Source organism: Bos mutus, chromosome 21 (assembly GCF_027580195.1).
Source record: "Bos mutus isolate GX-2022 chromosome 21, NWIPB_WYAK_1.1, whole genome shotgun sequence".
In the NCBI taxonomy this organism is placed as follows: Eukaryota; Metazoa; Chordata; class Mammalia; order Artiodactyla; family Bovidae; genus Bos; species Bos mutus.
Window position 1 is genome coordinate 46,015,485 of NC_091637.1, and position 26,621 is coordinate 46,042,105.

Consider the following 26,621-nt stretch of genomic DNA (forward strand, 5'->3'; position numbering starts at 1 on the left):
ATCAAGTAAGAGAGAATCAGAAAAATAAATGGTCATAAATTAAATCCTACTATGATCTAATCCTACTGAGATTCTTCTTTTCAAAATATAAACAGCTCTGTCTAAGTTCTCCTCTGGAACCCAAAGGTGCATTTGTCATTCTGCTCAGTGCACACCTTAGGGAAGGACAGAGCTCTAAATCATGAAACCAACACATTCCCACATTTCTTCTGATAAACTGAAGTGTGTCTGGCACCACCCTCAGACTTTCTACAGAATTTACAAAACAAAGAAAATGTTAAAAATCAAAAGAGAAACATTTGTGTTGCTTAAAAGGCAATCTTTTCTGAATATTACCTTATGAGAAAATAAAGTGTTTGACTTAATGCTGTCCATAGTAAAACGACCACAGGGACAGGTCTAAATGGTTTATTAAGTAAGAAAGATTGAACTTATGAAAAATTGTTCTCTCCTAGAATATTTCTAACCCACACATGTAATTTATATTATGGCAGAATTCAACACAAAAGGTCTATTGTTTTTGGCAAAACAACCTGCAAACATGCTTAATTAGGATGCAAACTAAAAGCAGTTAATACTGTTGGCAGCCATGTGCTTTAGACAGCAGTTTCTACTCTTATCATTATTTTACTTATGGAAACATAGGAAAAGCAGTAAACATGGAACTAGAAGACAAAAGTTATCAAAGCAATGTAACATTTAAGTTTTAGGATTCCCATTTGTGTGCCACCATCACAAATAAAATGCTTTGAACACCCTATCTAGGAATGAAAATGAAATAAATTGGTTTTGCAATGAAAGCTTACCTTCATTAATATTTTAAAAAGATGTCAGTGTTTAAAGTAATTAATATGTATTTCTAGAAGGCTTTACTTTGAGACGTGATGGCCTCTTTCTGAGAAGGGATAATTCTTTATACTGACATTGCATTCCATTTACTGAAAGATGAAAATGAATGTCGCCATTAAATGAATTCCATGGTCACTTACTATTCAAAGCAAACATTTCTATTGTAGCCATCTATTCAATATCTTATAGGAACATCTACGTTTTCAAACTGGTAATGCCCAGCTCTTCCAGGGTTATGTCTTATAATTCTTTGTTTCTATGGATCAGAGACTAAGGAGGTGAAAAGGGAGGACCAGTTTCCAGGTCTGAATGGGGTAAAAGTAGAATCTGGTTACACTGACTGGATAGTCTACCAAGTTCACTTATTTAAATTTTAGTAACCATTTTAAAGTGACAGTTTATGTGTGACACAAGTCAAGGTAAGATGCAGATGTAGCACTACAAGGAATAGCAGAACGAGTTCTCCCTCCGGTTCTTTCCTTCCCTCTGCTGTATGCTGCTGCTGCTGCTAAGTCACTTCAGTCATGTCCGACTCTGTGCGACCCCATAGATGGCAGCCCACCAGGCTCCTCTGTCCCTGGGATTCTCCAGGCAAGAATACTGGAGTGGGTTGCCATTACCTTCTCCGCCCCCTGCTGTATACCTTCAGATGGATTATGTCAGTAACTTTCACCTTGGGGCCTTTACTTACTGTTTCTATTTCCTCACCTGAAAATGTCAGTCATTGTGACAAGGATCAGGCAAAATCATGGAGTTTACAAATATGATTTTAGTAGTACAGAATGGCATAGGAGGTCAGGATATCTCAGCGAAACATGAAAAAGGAATCTACCAGAGATCATCAATCTGAAGAACTAAAGTTAAAAACTTCAGGGTGGATATCTGACCTGAGTTATCTGAACTCACTGTTTCAAGTTCTTATTTTAACTCTGTAGACACAGAGTTGAATAAAATGTGAAAAAGTTAACTAGGTACTCTATAAGATTATATTAAAATTTTCACTGATTTATTTCCTATTATAAAATTTATACAGGCTTCTTGTAGAGGCTTCCAACAGCTCAGAATGCTATAAAGAAAAAGTACTTTTCCTGCACTCTGCTTTTTCTTACACTTCCCTCCCCGCCAACTTAACACACACACACACATGCACATGGCTCTTGACTTCCACTCCTCAGATATGATCATATGGACAGTTTCTTATAAAATCAAATACTTTGAAAATGGAAAATATTGGTAGACAGTTTATAAAGTTTAGAAAATATTAAAGAAAAATCTAGAATTATCTCATGCCAGTCAGAGTTGATGAAATCTCAAATTCCCTTGGGACAACAGAATGAACAATTTCTGGGTGAGGAAACTGAAACAACAATCCTGTAAACAAACTGTCCGGAGTGTATGGCTGGAGCCGTCCTAGAGCGAAGACGGAAAAAAGCCTTCAAGGAACACCACCTCCTCCTCGTGGTTAACAACTTGATGACGTTCTTCAACATGTTTTAATGATTATCATACCTTCCCCTGCACAAAGCATTGATTTATTATGGTTTAAATTTAAAGAATACTGGTTTCCCAGTTCTGAATCAGGCTTAGATTACAGAACACATAAAATCAATGACTTTGTTCTAGGCAAAAAACCCCTAGAAAACAAAACCCACAACGAACCCCACAGTGTTCATTTAAGTGCAAAAGGAACAGTTCTGGGGAAAAGCTCTTCACACTGTTCTGCATGCTGACTGTCTCCACTACCCTCCTCGCTGCCCTACTTCTCCCCGTCCCTGTCAGCAGCAGCCGCCACGCCTAACACTTCCACAGCACCTTAAAATTCACAAACTTCACTTGCTATTTATTTTAATCCTCAAAACCATTTTGTCAGGTAGAAAGAACACTCTTTGCTTTTCAATTTACAGATTTAAAATACTCAGATGCTCAAAGCGTTACAGTGATTGGCCCATGATCATTCTCCAGAAAATGAATGTTCAAGTGCCTGTGCCTCTGTTTCTGCTTTGCAAATAAGATCATCTATACCACTTTTCTAGATTCCACATATATGCATTAATATATGATATATATGGATACCAAGGGGAAGGAGGGAAAGAGGAATTGGGAGATTGGGACTGACACATACACGCTATTGATATAAAATAGCTAACTAATGAGAACCTGTATAGCACAGGGAACTCTACTCAGTGCTCTGTGGTGACCTAAACGGGAAAGAAATCCAAAAAAGAGGAGGTACATGTATACATATAGCTGATTCACTTTGCTGTACAGTAGAAACTAACACAACACTGTAGGGCAACTACACTCCAATAAAAACTAAACAAAATAAAAAAAAGTATGCTCGCCTTGGGTATACCGATGATGTCTGGCTGTCTGTCTCCATCTTAGGGCCCTCCTCTCAAGATTCCACACGCAATCACTGCCTCAATGTCTGTACTTTGGAGTTCAAAGGTAGTTAAATCAGTTTTCCAGGCTCAGGAAATAATTTTTTCCCCAAATTTGTTCTTTTTCAATGGTATTCTTTCCCAATCAATGGCACCATTATCCTTCTAGTTGTTCAAACCCCAAACCTAGGAATCATCCCCACCCACCACTCTTTTATCAACATGCACACAGACTCCATCACCACATCCTACAGATTCTGGCTCAAATCGACCCACTTCTTGTCTTCACCATGAATACTAGTTCATGACCCCCACATTGCATATAACAATCATTTCCATGTTATACTCTGTCTTTTGCTCACTACCCCACTCTACCCATTTTCCACGCTGCAGCCAGAATTATCATATAATTCCCCTGCTTAAAATCTTCTGTTGGCTTCCCAGTGCTCTTCAGATAAACAGAAGAATCCTTAGTGTGGCCTATAAGGGCCAATATAATCTGAACCCTGTGAACTGGCAAGATAAATGAGCTCTTTCCATAATTTCAGAATACTATGATGTCTTTTAACTAATAAATACATGTTTAAGCTTCTGCTTTTTTCACAACGTGTAAAATTTAATAACAAGTGTATTGATTAATTATTAAATGAAGTTTGTATTTGTGGACTTTTTTAAAGCATTAGTAACATACAGTCAGGCTTCCCAGATGGCTCAGTGGTAAAGAATGTGCTCATCAATGCAGGAGACTTGGGTTTGATCTTTGGGTTAGGAAGATATCCTAGAGAAGGAAATGGCAACCCACTCCGGTATTTTTACCTGGGAAATCCCATGGACAGAGGAGCCCGGCAGGCTACAGTCCACAGGGTATCAAAGAGTCAGACACAACTGAATGACTAAACAACACAACACATAATCATATATAAATCTTATTGATCTTTCTGAAATTCTTCCTTAGATATAACCAAATTCATATTATTATGATAATATATGCATTAAAATAATGCACAAATAAATGTAATGAGATATATATTATTTATATAATATTTGTAAATTATTCATTTCATTGTGTGTAATTTCTATTTGCTTCAAGCCTTTGGATAGCTAGAGAAAGAGGTATGGACATTTCTCCCACATTGTATGAATCACTCAGCTCAGAGTTTAAAAAAACATCAGCTTCACGGGTGTGTGGCTTGTGCAGTTGCCCAGAGCCTGCACTTAGAGGAGCCCCATGCTTGGTTTATTGCTCCACAATTTTTTGTATGCATGCTCAGTCGTGTTTGGCTCTTTGCGATCCCCTGGACTGTAGGCCACCAGGCTCCTCTCTCCATGAAATTTTTCAGGCAAGAATACTGGAGTGGGTTGCTATTTTACTCTTCCAGGGGATCTTCCCAACCCAGGGATCAAACCAGTCTCTTGCATCTCCTGCACTGGCAGGCAGATTCTTTACCACTAGCGCCACCTGGGACACTACGGTTGCTGTCTTGAAATTGGGTTGTTTTTTTTCTGTTTTTTGACCTTACCATGCCAGTATGCAGGATCTTAGTTCCCTGACCAGGGATAGAACCCATGCCCCTTGCAGTGAAAGCATAGTGTTTTAACCACTGGACTGCCAGGGAAGTCCCTTGAAATTCTTAGTTTTTTAAAATTAATTTATTTTAATTGGAGGCTAATTACTTTACAATATTGTATTGGTTTTGCCATACACTGATATGAATCAGCCATGGGTGTACATGTGTTCCCCATCCTGAAGCCCCCTCCCACCTCCCTCCCCATCCCATCCCTCAGGGTCATCCCAGTGCACCGGCCCTGTGCACCCTGTCTCATGCATCGAACCTGGACTGGCAATCTATTTCACATATGATAATATACATGTTTCTATGCTATTCTCTCAAATCATCCCACCATTGACTTTTCCAACCCAGTCCAAAAGGACTTAATTTTTGAACGTTTTCATTTTGCCCTGGGTTCCACGGATTATTTAGCCTGTTTCTGCTAAAAGCATTTTTTTAATATATTGAAAGTTGAACTCTCTCATGTCATCCAGGACCAAAGTATTTATTGCACTCTATTTCTGTATTTCATGAGCCCAACAGGAGAAGGACACTGAGGACCGCCAGTGTCAGAACTGTCACTCATTGGGGAAATCTATCTATTCTGTGGTTATTCATTGATTTCAGATGAACAAAACATGAGCTTATGCTAAATAAGTGAGATTTCTGGTTAACAATTTTGGCTAATGAGTGAGACAACGTCAATGGAAAGTTAATTGGGAACATGCCTTGGATTTAGCTGTTACTTGGAAGATCCCTTGGAGAAGGGAAAGGCTACCCACTCCAATATTCTGGCTTGAAGAATTCCATGGACTGTATAGTCCATGGGGTCACAAAGAGTCAGACACAACTGAGTGACTTTCACTATCACTTTTTGAGATAAGTACTGACCTAGATTAAAAGGGATAACTGGAAAAAAACAAGTACAACCAACACTACTTTGCCAAATCAGGTGACAGCCATATCAGGAATATTTTTATGCTTTATAAAAAGTTCTTCAATATTTTTGTACTAGGCAAAATGAAGAACTGAACTCCTGTGGGAAAATACCTGCATGTGAAAAATGTTTCCCCATTTGGTGCTTCCAGAATTACATATTTGATTGCAAGCAAGCACTATGATGGTGGGAGAAAAGTTTGTGATGCTGTAGTGAAAGATGCTCATTTTAAATCACATGATGTGCTACTTTTATTTTATCAAAGTGGAAAGGCTGCTGACATACGTGAGTTACTGTTAAAAATTATTATTGTTATTTCATGTCAAAAGTGAATGATCCTAGAAGAGTTAATTTAATACTTACCCTAATTAACTTAGGTAAATTTTAAAATTACTATCTATATAAGATTTAAATTTTAGGCTGATAACTTTCTTTCATAAACTCAAAACGTATTTAGACTATGAAAATTTCAACTTTGAAAAAGTTATACTTCTGAGATAAAAATTAAGTAATAACAGTTTCTAGAAATTCCTATTAGAGATAAATGTGAAACATTCAGGTATAATCGCGTATTCTTCAAGAAGAATAATTTTGGTGTCAGACTTGGTTTCAGAGGTCTGCTTTGCTCTTTATTATGTGACTCTGGGCAATTTACTTGATCTTTCTAACTAAGTTTTAGTTTCTGAATTCAAAATAAAGATAACAATACTCAGTGAACAAGGCTGATGTGAGGATCAAACTAGGTAACAGATGTAAGAGTTCAGCACAGTGACTTGGAAGGATAAACACTCTACCTATGTAGCTACCATCATTGATAGGATTTTTCCTCCAGGATTTGAACCTATGAAATAGTTACCTTATTGACAGGAATAATGTTTTTGACATTGAAGTAGAAGCCAAAATAAACCATATTGAAAACTCCATGACGTCCCAAAGTTGCTGTAAATCCTTTGTTGAGGCCTCCGAGTCCCAAACCTTCCTTCTTAATGATGTGTCTTGCATAACTCATGGTGGATGGTTGCTGAAGGAGAGAGGAGCAAAGCCAGAAAGGTCATCTCTGGGACCATGAAACAGAGAAAATTACCATTTCAGCTTCCCTTCAAGCCCAGAATTTTTAGGGACCTCCTCCTCCAAACATGAATTATCATGCCTAGATTCATGCTTTTTAAAATTAGGAAACCCCAAATGTAAACAAAATTGCATGCATGACAACAGGACTTAAAAGGAAGATTGTCGGTGGAGAAAAAATACCTTTGGTGGAATTAGTGAAACTAATGTCAGATAATGACTAGCATCATTTTCAACATGTCAATAGTTGCATCCAATTCTGGATCATCCACACTAATGGAGGGGATTAGCCATGAAGATAAACTAGAAATCCATAACCGTGCATAATCCAAAAGGAATGTATATTTGGCTCCTGAATCCAGTATATTTACCTTCCTAATTATGTTTTTCTAAAGCCAATGTTACAATTAGTCTTGATTCCATTGCCTCAATAGTTTAAACTGGAGTTAGGTTAGAAATCAGCCATGGATAAATAGCAGTTGATTGTAGATTTCCTCAAGAAAGTGGGCAATTAGTGTGTGTAACACTTGCTGTGATAAATGATAAATCAATGGTGTTGAGAGGACTGGGTTACTTTTAATTTACTTCTTTCTAGCCTTTGACTGATTACCCAAGGTTGAAATACCTTGACTGCTAGAATCCAGTCTATGCTCCTTTTGGAAATTGCTAAAGAAATCACTGCAGTTTGCTCTGAGATTTATAATTCATTACAATACAATTACAACAATTCACATGAGTTTTTAAATAAGGTTGAGTGACTGTTTCCTTTTTTGGAGGTACAGCACAAAGGATATCTCTCCCTCTTAAATTTTGAATACTGAATAGCAAATAAGGGGAAATGTTCAGCGTTTAATTTTCTTTTTTTTTTTTCCCTATGAGGCAAGCACTGACATGACATTTGTTTGAAATTTCACTGGAGCAGGTTGCTGGAGTGGTCATGGCAGTCTGATGTACTTACTAAAAGTGTTTTCTTACCATATGCAATTAAGGCTGTATCAGCCAAACAGAACAGGACAGATTCAATCAAGGCTTTTCATCCAACTTGTATTTGTAGCTTAGGTAATTAACCTGATACATTTAAATGAGTTTGTTTATAGAGTAAAATCCTATAGCTTTTACTGGTAAATGTTTTAGAAACTCTAGCTACAATTCTACACTCAACTTCTTTTTTTCATTTAAGAGGATTAATGACAATATATTAATCCTAAGAAAGCCCTTTTTTGTGACATGAAGGAAAAAAAACACATAGGAACACATCTTAAAACAATAAAAGCCATTTCATAGAGGAAAACAAAAAATCTCAGAAGGTTAAAATTCATTCTCTCTGCTACAAAATGAGATTTTGTTGTTGTTGTTGTTGTTGTTTTTGTTCTGGCACATTAACTATCAACTTAAATTATTTATTTTGGTTTTCAAAGGAGACTTGAGGACAAGTTCAGCCACAGTTCATTTCTGTTGGAAAGATTCCGAAGGTGCTGAGCAGGCTTCTGGGCACTGTGCTTGTGTTCTGAGAAAGGCAGCCTAGACGGCCGAGGAAAGCAGAGGGGCAGTTTTCCTGGGGATGGGAGAAACAGGGCAGAAGGGAGGCTGCCTGGGTCCACACTGGCCAACACCAGCTCTTCCTGCTTCTGGCCTAAGCTTTCTCTACATCCTCACCCACTCCCAGCACCTGAGAGCAGGAGAGACGGGGAGCTTAGAGATCATCTAGATTCTTCAGCAACAGAGGAACCAATGGCTTTAATTGAAAGTACAGATCAACATGTTTTCTAAGATCATGGCATCCAGTCCCATCACTTCATGGCAAATAGATGAGGAAAAAGTGTAAGCAGTGACAGATTTTATTTTCTTGGGCTCCAGAATTACTGCAGATGGTTACCAAAGCCCGAAATTAAAAGATGCTTGCTTGGAAGGAAAGCTACGACAAACCTAGACAGCATATTAAAAAGCAGAGATATCACTTTGCCAACAAAGGTCCATATAGTCAAAGCTATGATTTTTCCAGTAGTCATGTATGGATATGAGAATTGGACCATAAAGAAGGCCGAGGGCCGAAGAATTGATGCCTTCAAGTTGTGGTGCTGGAGAAGACTCTTGAAGAGTTCCTTGGACTGCAAGGAGATCCAAGCAATAAATCCTAAAGGAAATCAACCTTGAATATTCATTGGAAGGACTGATGCTGAAGCTGAAGCTCTAATACTTTGGCTGCTGCCGCTGCTGCTAAGTCGCTTCAGTCGTGTCCGACTCTGTGCAACTCCATAGACGGCAGCCCACCAGGCTCCCCCGTCCCTGGGACTACCTGATGCAAAGAGCTGGCTCATCGGAAAAGACCCTGATGATGGAAAAGACTGAGGGCAAAAAGGAGAAGACGGTGGCAGAGGATGAGATGGTTAGATAGCTTTACCATCTCAATGGACACCAATCTGGGCAAACTTCAGGAGACAGTGAAGGAAGGGAAGCCTGGTGTGCTGTAGTCCATGGGGTCAAAAAGAGTCAGACACAACTTAGCGACTGAAAAACAACAAAGATGTTTTTAATCATTTTAAACTATAGTGTGCTAAACCATCAAAATGAAAAGAGAGGACTTCTATTAGGTCTTTTTAAAATGAATTTTTATTGGAGTATAGTTGATTTACAATATTGTGCTAGTTTCTGTTACACAGTAAAGTGAATCAACAATACATATATCCACTCTTTTTTAGATTCTTTTCCCATATGGGTCATTACAGAGTACTGAGTAGAGTTCCCAGTGCTATACAGTAGGTTCTTATTATCTATTTTATAAATAGTAATGTTGATATGTCAATCCAAATAACATTTACTGAGGGCTAACTGCCTGATTTCCACCAGTTTGGGTGTTTGGTGGACATGGGAAAATGTAACACATGGATTTTGACTCAAGTGCTTTGCTGAATTTGAACTCAGTTGTGAATAATTACGCAAATCAGAGGGTGGTTAGAAATAGGGGTCAGGACCAGACAGTCCCAGCTTTGAGTCCCAGCAATACCATTTGCCAGGTTAAGCAGGTATTTAATTCTCTGGTTTATTCTCACTTTACTCATCTGTAAAATAAGGATAATAATAGAATCATCCTCATAGGATTGTTGGGATGATAAACAAGTCAATGAACTTTGCCCTGTGTAAGCATTTACTATACATTAGCTGTTAATAATAATGGCAATTATGATAATAATAAAACTAGTTATCATAGTAAAATAACAGGTAATTCCTTTTGGTGGCTGAAGACAGTGACAACCAAAAGGTGGAGGCTGATGTGAGGGAGAGAAGCTGGCTTCTTCCTGCTCATTCCTTCTGGCTGTTGTTTCCTTTGGCAGAGCCCTGAACCTTTGTGAGAAGGTCCTACAGAAATGTATCCAGAGTGCAAGATCATAGGACTGCTTCCTCTGAGACCCAACCATACCTACTCTTGGGGTAGAGATCTCTTTCGAGGGATAGTTCCTCAACCCAGGAAGCGGAAGATCCTGTAAACTGGTCTCTTCGCTACCACTTGGTAAACATCGTCAGTAAGAACCGTCCACGGGACAGGTCTATGGACAGTAGAAGCAAGGCCATCACACGGGAGCAAACTCTGAGAATGGAGAAGCACACTGACTGGTCCTCCACCTCACACAGTGTATTTACACCCTAGAGGGCACATACGTGCAGGTTACCAGGTACCTGCAACACAAGAATTGCTCATTAGTGTCAGCCATCATCACAGATGTTTGATACTTTACATATATCGTCTTACTTAATCCTTTCAATAAGTGTATGGGGTGGGTATTATCATTACCTCCACTTAACAGATGAGGAAATTAAGCTACTTGCTCAAGATCACAAAGTGGAGGTTCCAGAACTCAAACTGAAGCTCCTCAGACTCAAAGTTCATGTTTTAATACTCTGCATGGTTTTGTCATCTGAACATATCTGGTTGCCCCTCTTAACAATCTGTAAGATGGGCAGCAGGTATATTCTCTGTATTTTACAGGTGAGAAACCAAGGATTGAGTAATATTTTAAGGGGAAAAGACTGAAAAATGGCTTAAGCAGAATTCTACATCTCAACCAATGGTGCTGTCATCCTTGTTAACTCATTCTTGTTATGCATATGCTGTAAGATTTTCAGAGTTTGCTAATCCAACTGATGCAGGTAATAGATAAAATACAAATATGTATTTCTGGCAACTTGGGACCTTGAGATAAAGAAAAATTTAAACTCTAATTCTCATAAGAAATAGAAGTGCCCTTTTTGCTTCATTCAGAGACATTGTATCACACATGTAAGCAAATATTTAATTAGAAAGGCAAAACCTGACTTCCACTAGGATGCTTAAATAGGAAAATATAGAATCATTTTGACTAGATCTCTGTAAACACAAGGAATTTTACTAAACTTATTTGATTACTGGGCTTCCATTTCAAAACAAAATGGTGACTGATTAGCATCATCAGCCAAATGATTCCAATACTATCCAACCCAGCAGGTCACCCACCAATTCAGTTTCCTCCCAATATTTAGATGCACTACAATTTTCATATTTAGTTACTGGCTGTGGCCCAAATTGCATTCTAAGTTTCCTAGATATACTTTTCATTGACTGCACCAGAGCTTCGAGTGTGGAAGAATAAGTGAGTCAGAATGTAGCTAATATTACCATATCACACTGCTCTCCACATTGGTTTAGAAAAATCTTCAGTTCATTGGTACCTGCCAGAAGTACTTCCATGTGAAGGAACTCAGAGACTAACTCTGATGTCAGCTATTGCCATTTGCTAATCCTGGGAACTCCCTGTTCCTTCATGCATTCATTTATTCAACAAGCACCTACTGAGCCCGACAAGGTACCACACACTGTATTAGCCATCTAGTACGGTACTTTGCTCATATTCTGGAAACAAAAATATTTTTATCTTGCTTTTTATTTGGAGAGATATACTGAAAAATATTATATCTATCCATGAGAATATTCTATAATGATTATGAACTATGAAATAGAATTTCTGTAATTGTTGCAATACTATGGAAAACAGTATGGAGTTTCCTCAAAAAACTAGAAATAGAACTACCACATAACCCAGCAATTCTACTCCTGGGAATTTATCTGAAAAAATAAAAATAAAAAATTGAAAGATACAGGCACTCCAATATTTATAGCAGCACTGTTTATAACAGTCAAGATATGGAAGCAACCTGTATCCATCAACAGACTAATAGTAGATAAATAAGACTTGGTATACCCTGAGAAATCACCTCATACCTGTCAGAATGGCTAACATCAAATAGAACACAAATAGCAAACACTGGAGAGGATGTGGAGAAAAAGGAACCCTCATAAACTGTTGGTGGGAATGTAAATTGGTGCTATCAGTATGGAAAACAGTATGGATGTTTCTCAGAAAAACTAAAAATTGAACTATCACATGACCCAGAAATTCTACTCCTGGGTATATATCTGAGAAAAACAAAACACTAATTCTAATAGACACATGCACCCCTTGTACACAGCAGCATTACTTACAATAGCTAAGGTTCGTAAGCAACCTAAGTGTCCATCAACAAATGAATGCATAAACAAGATATGGCACACACACACACACACACATAAACAGATGCAATGGAATAATACTCAGCCATGAGAAAGATTGAAAGTTGCTATCACTTATATATGGAATCTGAAAAATAAAGTAAAAAAGTGAACATAGAAAAAAGAAACAGACTCAGGTACAGAGAACAATCTAGCAGTTACCAGTGGGGGAGGGGCTGGGGGAGGGTAAGATAGAGGTAGGGGATTAAGAGGTATAAACTATTGTGTAAAAGGTAAATAAGCTATAAGGATATATTGTATAATACAAGGAATACAGTCAATATTTTATAATAACTATAAATGGAGTATAACCTTTAAAAACTGTGAGTCACTATGTTGTATACTTGCAATTTATATTGTACATCAACTATACCTCAGTTTAAAAAAAGATGTGCTATACATACACAATGGAATATCACTCAGCCATAAAGCAGATTGAAATTCTGCCATTTGCAGCAATGTAGATGGATAAAGAAATTATCGTGCTTAGTGAAATAAGTCAGACATAGAAAGACAAATAATGTATGATATTACTTAAATGTAGAATTAAAAAAATAATACAAATGAATGTATGTAACAAAACAGAAACAGACTCACAGACATAGGAAAAAACCAATGGGTATCTATGGGGAGAGGGGAGGGGAAGGGGTAACATTAGGGATATAGGATTAAGAGATACAAATTACTATGTATAAAATACATAAGCAACTAGGATGTATTGTACAGCACAGGGAATTACAACCATTATCTTGTAGTAACTTTTCATGAAATATAAATTGCAAAAATATTAAATCACTATGCTGCCCGCCTGAAGCACAAAAATATTCGAAATCAATATGCTTCAATAAAAAATTCTTTTAAAAATTAAAAGTCCTTGAAAGTATTAGTTGCTCAGTCACATCCAACTTTTTGCAATGCCATGGATGGTAACATGGAGCCTGCAATGCCAGGCTCCTTTGTCCTTGGGGATTCTCCAGGCAAGAAAAGTGTGGAGTGGGTAGCCATTCCCTCCTCCAAGGGATCTTCCCAACTCAGGGATCAAACCTGTATTGCAGGCAGATTCTTTACCATTTGAGCCACGAGGGAAGCCTAAAAGTTCTTAAAAGACTAAAGTAAAAGAGAAGATCTGGTGTTTAAACAATGCTCCCTGGCACCACTCTAGGGCCCTGATTCCTTCCTGAGAACCCAGAATCACCAACATATCACTGAGATGACTTATGGCAGCCCGAGCTATTTTTCCTGGAGTTTTTCCATCAAGGACTGGCCATAGTTGGCTCTGATTACCTTGTGAGATCACGGACAGAGGTTTCAGGCATTGTTCCTTGGGTAAATAGTTATCAGAGCATGGCCGGTAGGCACAGGCATGGGGTGTGTGTCAGAGAGAGATTTCCTCTCTCTCTAAAGTGAGAGAAGAGCGCTAGGCACACCATGTCCAAAGACAGCATGCTCCACGTGCATCTCTTTACCTGCTTCCCATGGCAAGGGGAACTTGGGTGCATTTTAGAGCCAATGGGATAAGGATGTTGCATTGGACTTCATCACATGACTAGAAAGCAAACCGGATATCTTTATACAAAGAAGTGAGTGTCCATATCTGGCCTTAAGAAAAATACTGCTTTGTTAAAAAGAGGACATCCAGTTGCTACACTTAGGTAGGAAAAATACCTTTGCTCAATTAGGAGATAGATCACATAAGCCCTTTGTTCCTCGAAGTCTTGAAGCATTTTCATAAATTAAAGAAAAAAAAAAGCCCCTTCCTTTTATTTGAGAACAAAATGTAAAAGAAGAGGAATTGGGCTCAAAAACCCCACAGTTACACATCTCTTTTTGCTTAGGTATTACACTAATTCGTCACTGCAGTTTATTTTACTAGGGCATGATTATGGACAAAAAGACATCCAAAATGTAATTATATTCTTTCTAGAATTTAGATTTGATGAGCAGGCCTATTTTTCAACAATCTGTGAGTGGAAAATAATTTGCTTTAAACAAACTCTTCCAGATGCTGAGCTACGTCAACACCACGTTGCTGCCCAATAACTGTCTGGAGGAACACAGGGCCTCCAGGTGATGAGATGTTGACCCTGTGCTTTGCCCGAGCATCGCTGGGAGAGCAGGAGGGAAGGAGGCTGGACTGTAGGCACAGACGTGCCTGGCAGCATGGAAGGACCCGTTTGCTTTTTCATGGTTCCCCAAACATTTGTGATTTCCCCTTAAGCATCTTCATTACCCACATTTCTTTATCCCAATGAAAACAGTGTTGTTTCTTGAAGGAGACGTCTATGTTAGTGCTCAGTTCATTGGAGCTAATAACTGATTAGGTTTTATTTCCACTCCCTATAAAGTCACCAACCTTACAGGGCAATGGGAGGATTTGATATCAGGTGTGTATGAGCACTGGAAAAGGCGGAAGGACCCACAGAATTTACCAGAGCGATTGGATTGGAGGGTGGGAGTGACAGAAATCATCAATTATTTTTTCTCCATATAGCTCTGTATTATGTAATTTGTGAAAAAAGTTACTTTGGTAATTTATAAAAATTGTATAAATTTTAAAACTCAAATAAAGGAAGAAACACGTGAGGCATCCAGCACAGAATCTGGCATCTAATGCATGTTCTGTAAATGGTAGCTATTATCATTACTTCAAAGTCTCAATTCTGAAAGCAAAAACCTAGGGTTTCTGGCACAGCCGAATGTAAGACTGAGATCTATTTTCTGTAAATGAAAATAGAGAGGCAACTTGGCTGCTGCCTTAGGTATTGCTGAAAGATAACTATATGAAAGGATTCGTACACATAATTCACTTTTCTGCCCACAAGAATCATAGACTGGAAAGAAATAATTTAGGTACTGAACAGCTTCCAGGCAGGATTTCACAGAGTAATGCAGGAAAAATTTGAACTTAACTCAATACATCATCATGAATGTTGACATGCCCTTGAAGCTGGCTTCTCACACTATCTGAAAATAGAGCCACACGTTCACTCTCTATGTAACTCAACTCCTCTCTTTCTTGAAAGCGAGGATCACAAAGTATCATCCTATTTGCTTTGTGTTGTGTCTACATAACACAACTAAGCTTAAGCATGTGTTCATTGCCTACGAAGAAAATAATCACTAAGCTTTGTGACACTGCTGCTCCTGCTGCTACTAAGTCGCTTCAGTTGTGTCCGACTCTGTGCGACCCTAGAGACGGCAGCCCACCAGGCTCCCCCGTCCCTGGGATTCTCCAGGCAAGAACACTGGAATAGGCTGCCATTTCCTCCTCCAATGCATGAAAGTGAAAAGTGAAAGTGAAGTCGCTCAGTCACGTCCGACTCAGCGACCCCATGGACTGCAGCCTACAGGCTCCTCCGTCCATGGGATTTTCCGGGCAAGAGTACTGGAGTGGGGTGCCATTGCCTTCTCCATTTGTGACACTGTACCTGACCTAATTGGTCTCTAATAGATAACTAGGCTTCCCTGGTAGCTCAGTGGTAAAGACTCTGCCTGCCAGGGCAAGAAACATGGGCTCAATCCTGGATTGGGAACATCCCCTGGAGAAGGAAATGGCAGCTCGCTCCAGTATTGTTGCCTGGGAAATCCCAAGGACAGAGGAGCCTGGTTGGCTATATAGTCCATGGGGTTTCAACAAGTCAGATATGCTTAGAGACTAAACCACAACTGCAGATTATTAAGTTCCCAGGATACAGTGTATAGAGCTATATTTAATGGTGTTATCCCAAACCAGAATCAAACCCTGAACTAATTAAAAAAAAAAAATCCCTATCTTTAGAGTCTATCATTGATGACACATTGGCTATTAGTTCATTGATCCTTAACTTTTATCATAGAGCTCAGGTGGAAGACTATTCTCTTCTTGAGCTGAACATCTTCAAAGACTAAATAGAGGTGAAGCAGGCTTTTGCAATTTCCTAAAGGCTGAGTTTCATACTTGGGGTGAGAATGATTATGTTCATATGTAACATAGATTAAAATGACAGAGTGGAAGGAAAACCTGTGCCCCATCCACACATCAGAGGCAAATCCTATAGACCTCAAGGGAAGGAAAACATAACCCGTTAGCCAAATAATAACTTTGAAGTCGATTTCAAAGTGGAGAGAAAAACTGGGAAACAATTCATACAAGATTTTGCTCCTGGGGAGAAATTCACATTTTCCAGGCTAGCAGAGAGCATGCCAGTCAAACACCACTTGCCTTAGCACAAGTGATAGGGGACTTCTTATATGTGTATAGAAAAAAAATGATACACTAGTTAGGAGGGAGCAGGGTCTTATAAGGACAATAAGCTATAAAGTCACACTTTTGGCAAGACTGGGTATACAAACCCTCTCCAATAGAGAAATCCTCTGGCAAGTATAATCCTCAGCCAAAAAGACTACAAACCAGAACAACACTTTGCTTGGGTTTAGTTTGAAGGACGGGGGGAAATTTGGGTCTATCCCGATTTTATCTGAACATGTTTTTACACCCACTGAACCAAACCAGAGCATGACAAAGCTGTGATTACTTTGCTCCCCACAGAAGGTCAAGCATATTTAAATTAGAGACCGGTTTTCTTTATTCACTGTGAATTTTAAGATGCTGGCCAAGATTCTGGTATTGGAATTGAAAGAAGTGTGGCAGGGATTATAGTCTTTGACTGATATGGTGGTAATTTTAAAAGTGGAGGCAAGACAAGCACACCTATTGAAATAGTTTATACAGAAGCTGGAAGGATATGAGGGAAATATCAGAAACCGAATTAACCACAATTTCCTTGAAATTTCTAGAATAGTTTAGGGCTAACCGGGAGGGAAGGCATATTTTATGGATAACATACCTCTGGTTGGCTAGAAAACCAGCCCTAGACCACAGAGAGGAGAATACAGGGAGCTGAAGCCAGCAGGGTACCTACAATTGCTCTGAGAACCCAGCGCTTGCAGTCTCTGCTCTCAGCCAATACTGTCCTTGGACCCCAGCAAGAGGGGCCCTTTTCCTGCACCCCATGCTTCAGGGGGCCCATTCTGGCCCTTTGCCAGCCATGTCCTCTCCACAAGGCCAAGTAGACATCTACCCACATCCCACAAGCTCCTTCTAGACCATGCTCTGCACACCTGGGACCACGGCAGTCCTTTTGCTCCATCTTTATCACTCTACCATTGCCCACAAGACTTTCAGTGTAATAGTAAGAGTAATACTGACTACTGTTACCCTAAGTTGTCTTCCACTGCAGACAACTTCTGGGAAAATTTTTATGTTTAAAGGACCATGTGGACTCACGTTTCCTAGGCTGACAAATTAGGAAATTTCATGATTCCTGTGTCAGAATGCATGGTGGTTAAAATATAAGGCAAGGAGGTAGAAAGGCTGAGCCGCAGAACTGAGGCCTGAGAAACTCACACTATTGGTGGAACAGCAAGAGTTACCTTCCTGTGAAATAAGCCTCCCGGGAAACTGCTCTGCTTTTCGTAAAGGTGTTGTCAAGCCCTCTGGCAGTTCCACGTGCAACTCATCCATTTAGTGTTTCCCCACAGCTGGTCAGTCAGTCAGTTCAGTCACTCAGTCATGTCTGACTCTTTGTAACCCCATGGACTGCAGCACACCAGGCTTAACCCTAACCCTAACCCTAACTCCTGGAGCTTGCTCAAACTCACGTCCATCGAGTCAGCAATACCATCCAATCATCTCATCCTCTGTCATCCCCTTCTCCTCCTACCTTCAATATTTCCCAGTGTCAGAGTCTCTCCAATGAGTCAGTTCTTCACAAGAGGTGGCCAAAGTATTGGAGTTTCAGCTTCAGCATCAGTCCTTCCAATGAAAACCCGGGACTGATCTCCTTTAGGATGGACTGGTTGGATCTCCTCACAGTCCAAGGGACTCTCAAGAGTCTTCTCCAGCACCACAGTCCAAAAGCATTAATTCTTCGGCACTTAGCTTTCTGTATAGTCCAACTCTCACATCCATACATGACTACTGGAAAAACTATAGCTTTGACTAGATAGACCTTTGTTGGCAAAGTAATGTCTCTGCTTTTTAATATGCTGTCTAGGTTCGTCATAGCTTTTCTTCCAAGAAGCAAGTGTCTTTATATTTCATGGCTTCAGTTACCATCTGCAGTGATTTTGGAGCACCCAAAATTAGTCTCTCACTGTTTCCATTGCTTCCCCATCTACTTGCCATGAAGTGATGGGACTGGATGCCATGATCTTAGTTTTTTCAATGTTGAGTTTCAAGCCAACTTTTTCACTCTTATCTTTCACTTTCATCAAGAGGTTCTTTAGTTCTTCTAAGCTGTCTGTCATAAGGGTGGTGTCATCTGCATATCTGAGGTTATTGATATTTCCCCTGGCAATCTTGATTCTAGCTTGTGAGTCATCCAGCCCCACATTTCGCATGATGTACTCTGCATAGAAGTTAAATAAGCAGGGTGACAATATACAGCCTTGATGTACTCCTTTCCCAATTTGGAACCAATCCATTGTTCCATGTCCGGTTCTAACTGTTGCTTCTTGACCTGCATACAGATTTCTCAGGACGCAGGTAAAGTGGTCTGGTTTTCACATTTCTTTAAGAATTTCCCACAGTTTGTTGTGATCCACACAGTCAAAGGCTTTGGCATAGTCAATAAAGCAGAAGTAGATGTTTTTCTGGAACTCTCTTGCTTTTTCTATGATCCAACGGATGTTGGCAATTTGATCTCTGGTTTCTCTGTCTTTTCTAAATCCAGCTTGAACATCTGGAAGTTCTCAGTTCATGTACTGCTGAAGCCTGGCTTGGAGAATTTTGAGCATTACTTTACTAGCATGCAAGATGACTGCAATTGTGTGGTAGTTTGAGCATTCTTTGGCATTGCCTTTCTTTGGGATTGAAATGAAAACTGACCTTTCCCAGTTCTGTGGCTACTGCTGAGTTTTCCAAATTTGCTGGCATATTGAGTGCAGCACTTTCACAGCATTATCTTTTAGGATTTGAAATAGCTCAACTGGAATTCCATCACCTCCACTAGCTTTGTTCTTAGTGATGCTGCCTAAGGCCCACTTGACTTCACATTCCAGGATATCTGGCTCTTAGGTGAGTGATCACACCATCATGGTTATCTGGGTCATTAAATCTTTCTTGTATAGTTCTTCTGTGTATTCTTTCCACCTCTTCTTATCTTCTGCTTCTGTTAGGTCCATACCATTTCTGTCCTTTATTGTGCCTCTTTTTGCATGGAATATTCCCTTGGTATCTCCAATTTTCTTGAAGAGATCTCAGTCTCTCCATTCTATTGTTTTCCTCTATTTCTTTGCATTGATCACTGAGGAAGGGTTTCTTATCTCTCCTTGCTATTCTTTGGAACTCTGCATTCAAATGGGTATATCTTTTCTCTTGTCCTTTGCCTTTAGCTTCTCTTCTTTCCTCAGCTATTTGTAAAGACTCCTCAGACACCATTTTTCCTTTTTGCATTTCTTTTTCTTGGGGATGGTCTTGATCACTGCCTCCTGTACAATGTCATGAAACTCTGTCCATAGTTCTTCAGGCACTCTGTCTATCAGACCTAATCCCTTGAATCTATTTGTCACTTCCACCGTATAATCATAAGGGGTTTGATTTAGGTCATACCTGAATGGTCTAGTGGTTTCCATACTTTCTTCAGTTTAAGTCTGAATTTTGCAATAAGGAGCTCATGATCTGAGCCACAGTCAGCTCTAGGTCTTGTTTTTGTTGACTGTATAGAGTTTCTCCATTTTCAGCTGCAAAGAATATAGTCAATCTGATTTCGATATTGACCATATGGTGATGTCCATATGTAGAGTTATCTCTTGTGTTTTTGGAAGAGTGTGTTTGCTATGACCAGTGTGTTCTCTTAGCCAAACTCTGTTAGCCTCTGCTCTGCTTCATTTTGTATACCAAGGCCAAACTTGCCTGTTACTCCAAGTATCTCTTGACTTCCTACTTTTGCATTCCAGTCCCCTATGAGGAAAAGGACATCTTTTTTGGGTGTTAGTTCTAGAAGGTCTTTAGGTCTTCATAGAACTGTTCAGCTTCAGCTTCTTCGGATTAGTGGTTGGGGCATAGACTTGGATTACTATGTTACTGAATGGTTTGCCTTGGAAACAAACAGAGATCATTCTGTTGTTTTTGAGATTGCACCCAGGTACTGCATTTTGGACTCTTTTGTTTACTATGAGGGCTACTCCATTTCTTCTAAGGGATTCTTGCCCACAGTAGAAGATACAATGGTCATCTGAATTAAGTTCATCCATTCCAATCCATTTTAGTTCACTGATTCCTAAAATGTCAATGTTCTCCCTTGCCATCTCCTGTTTGACCACTTCCACAGGACCTAATTCATGGACCTAATATTGATTCATGGACCTTGATTCATGGACCTAACATTCCAGGTTCCTATGCAATATTGTTCTTTACAGCATCAGACTTTACTTCCATCACCAGTCACATCCACAACTGGGCGTTTTTGCTTTGGCTCTGTCTCTTCATTCTTTCTGCAGTTTTTTCTTCACTCTTCTCCAGTAGCATATCGGGCACCTACCAACCTTGTAGTTCATCATTCAGTGTCATATCTTTTTGTCTTTTCATACTGTTCATGAGGTTCTCAAGGGAAGAATAAGTGAAGTAGTTTGCCATTCCCTTCTCCAGTGGACCTGGTGGCTCAGATGGTAAAGTGTCTGCCTACAATGTCGGAGACCCAGGTTCGATCCCTGGTTTGGGAAGATCCTCTGGAGAAGGAAATGGCAACCCACTCCAGTATTGTTGCCTGGAAAATCCCATGGACAGAGGAGTGTGGTAGGCTACGGTCCATGGGGTCACAAAGAGTCGGACATGACTAAGCGACTTCACTTTCTTTCTTTCTTTCTCTAGTGAACCATGTTTTGTCAGAACTCTCCACCATGACCCGTTTATCTTGGGTGGCCCTACACAGCATGGCTCATAGTTTCACTGAGTTAGATAAGGCTGTGGTCCAAGTGCTCAGTTTGATTAGTTTTCTGTGATTGTGGTTTTCATTCTGTCTGCCCTCTGATGGATAAGGAGGCTTATGGAAGCTTCTGATGGGAGAGTCTGACTGTGTGGGAAACGGGTTTGTTCTGATGGGCAGGGCCATGCTCAGTATATCTTTAATCCAATTTTCTATTGATGGGTGGGGCTGTGTTCCCTCCCTGTTGTTTGACCTGAGACCAAACTGTGGTAGGGGTAATGAAGATAGTGGGGACCTCCTTCAAAAGGTCTTATGCACACACTCTTGTATTCAGTGCCCCTGACCCTGCAGCAGGCCACTGTCGACCCATGTCTCTGCTGGAGACTCCTGGACACTCACAGGCAAGCCTGGGTCAGTCTCTTGTGGGGTCATTGCTCCTTTCTCCTGGGTCCTGCTTTGTAAAAGGTTTTGTTTCTGCCCTCCAAGAGTCTGTTTTCCCAGTCCTGTGGAAGTACTGTAATCAAATCCCACTGGCCTCCAAAGTCAAATTCCCTGGGGATTCTCAGTCCCTTTGCCAGATCCTCAGGTTGAAAAATCTGCTGTGGGTCCTAGAACTTTCTTAACAGTGCCAGAATTTATTTGGTATAATTGTTCTGCAGTTTGTGGGGCGTCTGCTTGGCAGCTCTATGGTGGGGTTAATGGCGACCTCCTCCAAGAGGCCACATGCTGTGTCACCCAGATCTGCTGCACCCAGAGCCCCTGCCCATGTGGCAAGCCACTGATGACCCGTGCCTCCATGGGAGATACTCAAACACTCAAAGGCAGGTCTAGCTCAGTCTCTGTGGGGTCTGGGTCCTGGCACGCACAAGGTTTTGTTTAAGCCCTCCGAGCTTCTCTTGTGGGTATGGGGTTTGATTCTAAATGTGATTTCACCCCTCCTATTGTCTTGCTGGGGCTTCTCCTTTGCCTTTGGCATGGGGTATCTTCTTCTTCTTTTTTTTTTTTTTTTTTAGCCACAGCTAGTAATTGACTGAAAAGGCTGAAAATGAGCTTTGTTCACAACCTCCAGGTGAGGTGACCATGAAGATTGATGAAGAATACGTGCTTACTTGATATGACTCTTCTGAAGGAAGAACATTTTGATTGAGGTAGAACTCTTTCCAAAGTGGCTTCAAATGTTTTTAGTTTCCTCTCAAACTTCTGCTGCTACATGCAAGTTATTTACAGTAAATAGATAGCCAACTACTACTGTTTATGATAACAGACCTCATTTGAGTTTAAAGACCTCAGTAGGTACTGAAACTGGGCTGCCTGCCCTTAAGAATTTAGGCTAAATGGATTGTATTGTCAGTTGGGCATGACCTAAGGGAACCATTGCCCAGTAAGCTGTTTTTGCACCCACAACTGGAGTGGGCTGTGACTATTAACTGGAACATATCTCAAGATAGATCTATTTCTTAAACCTTAAGGGTTTATAGGATCAATTTACATCTAGAAATTGTTATTGGTTGGGTGCCTATAATGTACCAGACTCTGTTAAGACCTTTGTGTATATTATCACATTTGCTGTTGTTCAGTTACTAAGTTGTGTCTGACTCTTTGTGACCCCATGGACTGCAGCACACCAGGCTACCCTGTCCTTCACTATCTCCTGGAGTTTGCTCAAACTCATGTCCATTGAGTCGGTGATGCCATCCAACCATCTCATTCTCTGTCATCGCCTTCTCCTCTTGCTCTCAATCTGCATTTGCCCAAAAATGGTGCTGCTAAGCTGTGCGACCCCATAGACGGCAGCTCACCAGGCTCCTCTGTCCCTGGGATTCTCCAGGCAAGAACACTGGAGTGGGTTGCCATTTCCTTCTCCAATGCATGAAAGTGAAAAGTGAAAGTGAAGTCGCTCAGTCGTGTCCGACTCTTAGTGACCTCTTGGACTGCAGCCTATCAGGCTCTTCCATCCATGGGATTTTCCAGGCAAGAGTACTGGAGTGGGGTGCCGTTGCCTTCTCCGAAATGGTAGTTGGTTTTAAATGACTAAATCTGAAATTTGCTATTCTTATCATGTCATTTCTTTCAGTTTTTTTTTGGTAATAGGCATAGCCCCATTACTTTATGTTGGGTGACTATGCATTACTTTTCAGTTTGATCAATATTGCCTACAAAGTGTCACCTCTGATCAGCTACTAATTCCTGATAACTGCTGGAAATAAATGCTGACACCTGTGACCTACGAGATCCCTCTGTTACTAAGTTTTGACTAGTTGATGTCATATGCCAAATACTTTATAAGGAACCTAATAGATTGTATTTTGTCTAAGTAAATGAATTCTGAATGCAGTTTAGCCAATTCTGCAAAAGAAACACCACCAAACAAGTTCCTCTCTCTCCCTAACTTAAAAAAACCAGTTACATATATACCAACAATTTACACAGACCACACTGGGTCAATGAACTAGGAGCACGTGCACATGCAGCATTCTTGTGTCGGGCTGCAGGGGCATTTAATGTGTTCTAGCAAGGCCTTGGCACATGCAAAACGTAACCAGCGCTTACATGGCCTCAGTGCAGAACCTCCTTGAAGGCAGAGGAGAGAAAAAGAACATTAGGCGTGAGTAGGGGTGCTATGATAATTCGTTATTTTCACTCCTGTGAATGCTTCTTGGTGCTCTGTCCCATTTTGTGTTTCTCTACTTACATGCTGTCTTGATGAAGGACTGCAGTTGGAAGGCCTGTGTATTCTTTTGCTCACTCCTTCCTGCCCCAAGACATGCTTCCCAATAGGTAAAATGGGACACTGAATGGGGAGCTCCAATTCTCCTAGCTGGTAATTCTCCCAGTCTAACAAATCAAATTTTCCTTGAGCAGATTCCATGGGGGCTGTCTTAAATGCTCCATATTGATAGGACATTGGAGAAGTGTTTCTTTTTATTTCCTTCTGGTCCCTGCCATCTTTTCCCATCATTCAAGGAAGAATAGAGAAAAAGCAAAACAGAAACAGAGTAGGGCAATACAGGGATTTTCAGCCTTTTCTAAAGTGCTGTGTATCTCTGCAATTAGCACAACCTTTTGAAACTTAAAAAAAATCTCCCTTAATTAGGACTGACCTCATCTGAGGAGCTGTAGCAGCCCAGCCCTGTCCTCTGTAGGCCTTGGCAGCTAAGGTGAGTAAGGCTCTCTCTCTTTCCCATAGTTCTGCTCAGGAAGCTGCCAGAGAGCTCTCAGGCAGTATCAGCAGACAGGAAGTGGGGTGGGAGTGAGCAGGGTCTCCACCCATTAGCAGCTGCTTAAGTGGTAGGCAGGGGAGCTTTTCTATGGAGAAATTCAGGTCAGCAGATCCTCTAGACCAATTTATACCACATGCTACCCAGTTGTGGAAGTGAATTCAAATGCTAAGAAAGGACCTGAACTGCCAATCTCCTTATTTTTTTCCTACCTTCGGTTTGGCACCCAAAAGAATAAAAGAAGAACAATTGGACTTGTTGGTTTAAAGGGAATTATTAGGCAACTGGAAGGAAGTGAAGGCAGCACAGACCAAGGGAATCTGTCTTCATGGAACATCATGTACCAGTGATTAAATGTCAAGACCCATCATTGTCCAAGTGGTGACGTCTACACAGGTTTAGTAACCCACTCATTCAGATTTAACCAAAAGACAAACTTGACAGATTATCAGAATCTTTGGGGGAAGGCAGTGGGTGGAGTGGGGAATGGAGTGAAGTAATTTTGAAAAAATGATTTCATAATTTTTTTTAAAAAAGCACAACAATATTATCACCCCAGTGGTTTTTTGCTACAGTCTATTCTAGTAAAATGTGAAATAGAGGTTTTGCCAAAAGTAGAGAAAATATTTCCAAATAAGTCATTATACATTACATTACAACTCTAAAATAAAAATGTCTAAACATGTTTGTCCATCAGACTTTAGTGCTTTTTTGTTAGCACTTTCCTGTGGAAGAATTTGACTTTTTCTTATGCTACTTCCTTAACAATAAGTTACTATGGCTTTAACAAGTGGCTAGGAGAAGGGTTCATAATTTTATACTATAGACTGAAAAATAATTTTTTACATTCCCTCAACAATAGGAAAACGTTAAATGATTACCTCTGTAAATCTGTTCCGATTGGCTTGCAAGCCAACTTTTACTACCTCAAAAGGGTTGACCACGATGGCTTCTGTTAGTCCAGATCCCAGTCCAGCAACAGCAAATGTCTAGAAAAATTAAGTCAATCAATACTTTAAAACAAGTTATCATGTGTATGAGGTTAAACATCTTACTCATTACACTATGCAGCTGAATGTTATGATGAGAATGGAGAAACTCACATAAATGCACCATATACCATTACTAAACAGCTTTAGATCTTGATTTGATGCTGACAATTCATGAAGCAGAAATTACAGAAGCCACAAACCACATCCTAACAATTCAAAATAAAACGTCAAAGCCCCATCAACAATGACTTTGTCCTTTAATGAAAAGCAAGGTTGTTTTATGTATTTAAGGTGGATACTAAAACATCTGCACATGTAACAACTAAGAGTGTGACTTAGTAAAAGGAGAGCTTCGTTTTTAAACAACTGCTTAAATACATTTAGTGAGCATATAAAAAATTCAAGGGGCAGAAAAAGCTAAATTTCAGGTAAACAAAGAGTATAGTTGAAAATATTTAAATATATAGCCACATTCTTAGAGTCACTATTCTAGGAAGTTAAGAAACAAAAAAATCATTTTAAAATTCATCCTTTATCTGTTTTTTCAAATTGAGCCCTATTCTTCCAGACCTAGAAGCTGAGGGATAAAGGTTGAGGTCAGAAGTTGCTAGGTTGTCTTGAAGGGCTCAAATAAAATCTAGAACATTCAGCAAAAGGTAACTGTGTCTCAGGTTATTTTCTACCTGTTAAGAATTTCTGCACTAGGAAAGAACAACTTTTAGAATTTTCTTCTGAATAGAATGCTGAAGGGTTTTTTTCAGAAACTTAAATAACTACAACTATTAAAACACACACACTTGGCAGGAAAACAAAATAAAACAATGTCTCAAACCTTCATACAGATGCTGGAAAAAATAATTCTTTAGTGCCGAAGCTCTAACTCTAGGAGAAGTTATACGATTATACAACTAGGAGAAGAAAAAAGCCAATGAAGAGTGAAGAACAGAAGCTCTTATTAGGAGTCTGTAATAGGAGACTAAAAGAGAAAAGGGAGAAAACTATGTTCTACATCCTTAGAAGGGGAGGCAAGATGGAACCAGGGCAGGATCCAGAGCCAGGGGATCTGGGTTTAGGTTCTGATTCTGCCATCTTATTGGCTGTGTGACCAGAGCTGGAGGCCGAAATCAGCCTGCACCCTA

At 39.9% G+C, this 26,621-nt stretch overlaps 1 protein-coding gene across 5 annotated transcripts in view; it reads right to left on the bottom strand.

The window, feature by feature from the left end:
• SLC25A21 (solute carrier family 25 member 21) overlaps positions 1 to 26,621 on the bottom strand; it is a 526,466-nt gene that overhangs the window by 24,195 nt on the left and 475,650 nt on the right. For all 5 annotated transcript variants that reach the window (XR_011461727.1, XM_005891791.2, XM_070358760.1 and 2 more), the window contains exons 6-7: positions 25,372 to 25,479; positions 6,574 to 6,738 (exon numbers count right to left, since the gene is read on the bottom strand). Coding sequence is in view for 4 of the 5 variants with exons in the window: in XM_005891791.2 (XP_005891853.1) it covers positions 6,574 to 6,738; positions 25,372 to 25,479 (273 nt within the window). In the remaining variant the exon portion in view is untranslated. The remainder of the gene's footprint in view (positions 1 to 6,573; positions 6,739 to 25,371; positions 25,480 to 26,621) is intronic.